This window comes from Gymnoscopelus microlampas (genome assembly GCF_963454915.1).
Source record: "Gymnoscopelus microlampas genome assembly, chromosome: 11".
In the NCBI taxonomy this organism is placed as follows: domain Eukaryota; kingdom Metazoa; phylum Chordata; class Actinopteri; order Myctophiformes; family Myctophidae; genus Gymnoscopelus; species Gymnoscopelus microlampas.
The window spans coordinates 31,887,999-31,894,527 of NC_139948.1; the positions used below are offsets into that span (position 1 = coordinate 31,887,999).

The 6,529-nt window shown below is 40.1% G+C and overlaps 1 protein-coding gene across 2 annotated transcripts; it reads right to left on the reverse strand.

Moving 5' to 3' along the window:
• Positions 1-2,421: 2,421 nt before the first annotated feature.
• On the reverse strand, positions 2,422-6,529 carry phospho1 (phosphoethanolamine/phosphocholine phosphatase 1). Of its 2 annotated transcripts, XR_014601856.1 has the most exons (4): positions 6,341-6,528; positions 5,715-5,817; positions 3,147-4,436; positions 2,422-2,909 (listed from the first exon to the last, which is right to left on the reverse strand). XR_014601856.1 is itself a non-coding variant. In XM_084072602.1 (3 exons), the coding sequence occupies exon 3, from the start codon at positions 4,474-4,476 to the stop codon at positions 3,628-3,630; it is 849 nt and encodes a 282-aa protein (XP_083928728.1). In that variant the 5' UTR covers positions 4,477-4,586; positions 5,715-5,817; positions 6,341-6,529; the 3' UTR covers positions 2,422-3,627. The 2 variants fall into 2 exon arrangements, 1 of the variants encoding a protein (XP_083928728.1); XM_084072602.1 differs by having other exon boundaries at positions 2,422-4,586; positions 6,341-6,529.

Sequence of the window (6,529 nt, forward strand, 5' to 3'; positions counted from 1 at the left end):
TCTTCTTGTTTACTTTGTACAACGGTTCGCGTCGGATGTCATACTCCATTATCGCCCCCTACTGCGTTAACTTGGCATGTGCACTATGCTAGAGATCACTTCTGACATAAAATCAAACACAAAATCGTTCAAGGATCACAGAAAGATAGATCATTGGTCATCTTCACATGAACAGCTTCATTTCACCCTTTCCCATAGCTCAGGGGTAGGCGACCCAAGACACGGGTCTCAACATTGGCACAGGCACAGCCTGGAGAGGGTGAGTACACTGGCATAAGTGTGAGAAAAATGTTTTTTCTTTTATAATAACATATATATTTTTAAATGTAGCCAATTCATTTAAGTCCCCTCACATCTGTATGCAAATTAGATCCTGCACAACTCTGACTGGGGAGGGAGTCTAGGAGATATGTGGGTTTTTGCTTTATCATTATAATTGTTCTGATGTGAAAGAACATATTTCAAAAGAAGAAGAAGAAGGGGAAAAAAGGTTGATATGTATATGGAAAATTAAAATTTGTCACCGATCTTTATGTGGTGTCATAATTAAATGTTATGTTGATATAGCACACTGACTATCAAGAAATAAAAGCATGGCATCTCATGTCAAAAAGGTTGCAGCTGGAAGCAAATCTCACATGAATTCCAATCTGAATTTGAATGCACAATCTTAAAAGTATTTATGGCTACTAGAAATCAGAAAGATCTCCAAAAGATCACCAGCACTAACTTGGTCCTTTTAGGATCTCTTATTATTGAAAAACCCCAGCAGCAGATCAAACACAGACCTTTCGACACACGGACTTCCTCTGCAAGATTAATTGACAAAAAATTATTTATGGCTGGCTTTAGAAATAAGCAAATAACATAAAATAGAATTGTGTGACTGTGCAACCATTACTTTCATGTGCATGGGCGGGTATTGGCTTTTTAAAAGCCAGACTTCATAGGACATGTGAGGTCAGTAACTGACAGGTTAGGTTAGCACATCAACCATACAACTATAATGTCCCCAGAGACCTGTGTTGCATGTCATATAATCACAGTGGTGTACTGTAACAAAGTGCATTTACTTGGGTACTGTATTTAAGTGAAACTTTTTAAGTATCTGTACTTTACTTGAGTAGTTGTTTGTTTGGATAGCCTACTTGACTCACTCACTGCACTACATTTCAAAGACAAATATTGTACTTTTGATTCCACTACATTTCTAGGAAAGGAAAAAGTATGAATTAATCACAATAAACCCCATTTCAAATGTGAAAATGGTTGTGTCACACAAGTGTTGTGAGCTTGTAGATCTGGCATTTTCACTATTATTGATATTTTTAAAATGTTTTGCAAAATTTAAATTCAGCAATGCATTGATGCTAAAAATGAATTGTACTTTTCAATTTTTTTAAAAGCATGTAGCCTACTTTTGAATACTTCAGTATTTTTAAAAGCAAGTACCGGTAGTCAGTATACTTTAACTCAAGTACAAATTTGACAGAGCAACTTTCAGTTTGTAATAATGTAATATTTGACCAGGGGCACTGGGGTTGAGTAGTTTGTCCACCAATGTATTATAACCATTATGTTAATAATATAAATAAATGATGATCTTTTGTCAACTACCATGTGATACACAGGCAATATGAAGATATGTAGCCTACTGGTAGAAATGACTGTGATCATGTATAATGAAACTATATAGGCCTATCCCCAAAAACAATTAATACAATATGTGAATAGTAAAATAGCCAAAAATAGCAGATCTACAATCACACAACGCCTCACGCTGCGAGCTTGTAGATTGGCTATTTTGGGCAAAGAGGTTTGGTGTAGAGGGGGGAAAAAGTAGACTTAGTATAGAGTGAAAAAGGTCAAGTGTACTAAGTATTGACGGTTTAAGTGGTTAAATGTCTGAAAATACACATGAGTCCAACACAACGCTATACAACACAGATGATAGTGCTGTCAAACAAGTCTATGAAGCTATAGATGAAATCTATGAAAAAGTTTAATCTGCAACATCATTTTATACAATATGTAGTGGGGGGCCCTGCTTCATCTCTTTTTCAGTTAAGGGGTCCTTGGTCTGAAAAACGTTGAAGACCCTTGGTATAGGCTACTCTAACTCTATGCTACTCCATCGCACGACAGTGTCACTCAGTGAAAATCTTTTTGACCAGCCACACCAGTGGTCAATTAAGCTTTTTTCCTGTGGAAATGTGAGCTCTCAAGTAGCCTACTTTTGTTTGTCAGTAGGGAAACTGTGAATTTGATGGTTCAGGGAATGTGGACTGCATTGATTGGCAGGTTAACATACAGTAAGGGCAGTATAGTATTATTATTATGTATATTATACATGTTTTATTATTAGTAGTATTAGCAATAATGATAACGTTTCATAATGAATTCACACAGACATTGTTTCAGTTGATGGCTTTATTCCTGCTGGTGATAGTTCATTTATTAGTAGGACGCACCTACAAGTAAATACACAACTGAGACTGATAAACAATTAACAGACAAACATACATAATTAAAAAATATTAATATGTTTTCAAAATAAAGTTATATCACATTAACCTCTCTGATAAAATGTATCAGACATATTCTGATAAACATATTATACAGACATTTATTGTCTATATAAACCTGTTTGGCCACCAGATGGCAGTGTTACCCTAATTTGCACTGCCAATTTTTCATTTGAATAATAAGTGCAATTTAAATGAAAGCACACTGAAATGTATTTCTTATTCAATCCGTAGTGTTCATATTTCGTTGTCATTATCCATCAGAATAAGAAAGATGCCGTTTGCTAACATATGAAAGCATTACTAACAAGGGTTGCTGCCCTACTGACCTCATTAAGACCTTGATAAACAACAGTAAAACAATGAGGGTAGGGTAATGGACCCCTTAACAGACGACGTCACACTGATAAGAACCAGTATGCGTGCAACCAGTATGCGCGCAATGAAACCCATTCTATCAGGTCTCGCTAGGATGCGCCTCACCAGCCAACACACAAGATGGGGTTGGGGTGTGCTGAAACCAGCGCACCCCAAAACAACAGGTTGAGAATTGATTGTGTGAAACAATCACCTGTGCATCCAGTCTCAATGTTGCTAAACAAATAATTGGTCTATAAAGACTACACGTTAACCCTGAAATATAGTCATGTAAAATCACTATAATTAATTGTGCTATTGAGTTAATAATTCAATCAACTTCTTCCACATAATTTTATACAATATGCTGCCCATTGTGAATTACATGGTTCCATGTAATCCATTAACAGCAATGGATATTTGTAATAATTAACTGAGGTCATGTTTTTATCGAGCTCTGGAGCGAACTCTGGACCAAAACGTGAGATGCTGGCCTGAGGCACATGCAGACGCTGGCAGGAGGTCAGGGACGACGAGGAGAAAACACACTGTTATTTGCTCACAGAGCTGACATCCTGAGATTATATCTGGGAATGTGTGTGTGTGTGTGTGTGTGTGTGTGTGTGTGTGTGTGTGTGTGTGTGTGTGTGTCAGTGTACATAATATTAGCCACTTGCCTCCTCCTCCTACCAATCATGTGTGTCTGCGTGTGCGTAAGTGTGTGTGTGTGTGTGTGTGTTTATTTCTACTCTGCCACCAGTTTCCTAAGCCGATGCACCACCTCCTCGGCACTGGCCCACGGCACAGTGACGGCTTTGAACTCCCCAGGCGTGGCCTCGTGGATCTCGGTGATGTGGCGGTGCATGGGGAAGTCTCGCCGTGGGAACGCCACATCCTTTGGCCCCAAGATGAGGGCGGGGCAGAAGTCGTTGGCGCCGTCACCCATATAGAACACCCTCTGGTACGGGCGGCCACGCTCCTGCGCCCTGCGGGTCACGTAGTCCCTGACGATCACCTGCTTGCACATGTTCTCCGGGCACCGCTGGCAGCCGTGGGAGTGGAAGGGCCGGAGGACCAGGCGTCCGTCCTTGTTGAACGTGGACGGGTTGGCGAAGATCCTGTGGAAGAGCTGGCGGGCGCCCACGCGGCGGAGCCACGACTCGATGAAGAAGGTGTTGGCGTCCGACACCAGCACGATCTCGAAGTCGTGCGGGGGCCGCGTGCGGAGGAACTGGAAGAGGGTCAACATGCCAGGGGTCGCGGGGATCTTCTCCATGACGCTGCGGATGTGGCTCTCGGTCACGCCCTGCTCCGCCAGGTAGGCGAGCACACGCTGCATGTACTCGTTGTAGCGGCCCGGCTGGTAGGTGTCCTTCAGCCAGGCGGGGAGGTGCCCCCCCGGGGCGGCTTGCACCACCACGTCATCGCTGGTCTCGTCCACGATGGTCTCGTCAAAGTCAAAGAAGATGAGGAAGCGCTTGTCGTTGGGGATCTGTGATGAATGGGAGGCCATGATGTTTGCGGTGCGTCTGGATCGCAGTGGCTCCTCCTCGCCTGGTGGAACAGAACAGCAGTTGAAGAAAGACTCCCCCATGATTGACTATGTCACACCTCTTACTGGTGCCAAGTGGCATCAAAACACTTGTCCAGCATCCCACACAAGGCAGGGCTCATAACGTGGAGACTACCAAGCAAGGTGGCTCTCTGGGAAGTATTAAGTGTACAAATAGATAGAAAGGGGGAAAAGAAACAGAATATAGGAAAAGATTGGAGATGGAAAACAGACAAAATTACCGTTACAAGATATAGGTTGTTATTTGAACAAAACAAAACAAAACAAAACAAAATCTAAGACAGTTTTAGACAGACAAAGAGACAAACAGACAAATGAAGCCCCAGCCACCACTGGTGAAAAGTAAGAACATTTACTATACTTAAGAACATTTTGAGGCTGAATATTTGAATATTTCTATTTTTAAAATACTTTCTACTTATTTCTACTACACCTCACAGGTCAAACATTATACTTTTTACTCCACTACAATTATTTGACATCTTTAGTTAATAGTTACTTTGTGGATTAACATGAATTTGCTTGATTAACATGATTGCTACTTTTACTTAAGTAGCAATCTGAGAAACACAACTGCCAGCCATCAGCAGTCATTTTAGAGAGAAGGAAATGGAATCAATAGAAAATCCACCCATCTCCTTAAATACACCCATGAGAATTGTGAGCAGTGTGGTGATTGGTGGGAGGTTAAATTGTGATAATGGACAAGCAAACTTCATTCCATTAAAATCAATGAGGGTGGGGGTGGAAAAAAGGCAGACTTTAAAGCTTAATTTATGATAGGCTTACTTATCACACGATGGTGTCGCTTGCCGAAAATAACTAATCTTCAAACCAGCAACGCGTTGCATCTTTTCGACAATCGACACCGTTTGGAGGCATAATAACTTCAGTTAGGCCTAGTCTACTAGTTACTTTGTAGATTTTGATTATTATTAGCCTACATAAATAGCCGCTCTACAAGCTCACAATGCCTCAAAATGCATTGTGAGCTTGTAGATCTGCTATTTTCAACATTTTTTTTTTTACATTTAAACATTTTAAATGGGACATTCTGCATAATGATTACTTTCTAATTTTGGTACTTTAATTACATTTTGATACCAATACTTTTGTACTTTTTACTCAAGTACAATTTTAATTCTGGACATATACTTGTAACTGCGAATTTCTACATTACAGGATACTTTTACTTAAGTAAAAATTGTGAGTACTTTTTCCTCCACTGATTATAACCATATTATAACTATGATTATTACCTCAAATGTCTCAAGTGTCAACAGATGATGCCTGCTATGATGAGGAACCACATTACCCTGGAGCCACTCCGACCTAAACACACTGGAGCTGCACAGTGCAAACCTACAAAAACAGAAATACATATAGGTCTTAGGTCTACTTTAAAAAATGTAAACTTCAACTGCTGCATCAGGATAGGTGGGCACTAGGGACATCTGGGCACCTCGATGTAAAATTGGCTATTTTGTCCAAAATGTTAAAAAAAAAAAATATTTGATCATGTAAAGTATACATGATGTGAATGAATCATTATGAGACTTTGCTATCCTTCAACGTATTGTTTATTCCCCAAAATGACTAGATATACAGGTTTTGCAGCAATTTCTAGACATTTTAAAAATATTAATTAGACCTCAATTGTCAAATGTTTAAGCATGTTCTAATCATGTATGGGCTACTTTCCATTTTTCAATTATCTTTTTTTTTTTTTTTTTTTTTACAAAATAGCCCGTTTTACAGGTGCCCAGATGTCCCTCAAAAATCTTTCCAGCCCAGCCTGTTAATTGGTAATGAATTGGTAATTAATAATAATAATACTGTAGTCTGTTGCACCTATAAGCCTAAGGAAAGAGAAAAACAACTTCACCAGTGCTGTAATGATGTCCCACGGGGTTTGTCACTCCAGTTGTTGCCTGAATAGCTATGATCCTTTACTTGGTCTCAGTCATTCTCCGGAGAAGCAGCGTTTTCTGCGCACTTTATGGCCCCTCAAAACACCGGGAGCTTCTGACGTATACATGTGTCACGAATCCGCCCATGAGATCTTTGGTGGTCC

Coding starts and splice junctions, on each gene's coding strand:
- phospho1 (XM_084072602.1), bottom strand. CDS start 4,476: ATGGGGGAGTCTTTCTTCAACTGCTGTTCTGTTCCACCAGGCGAGGAG.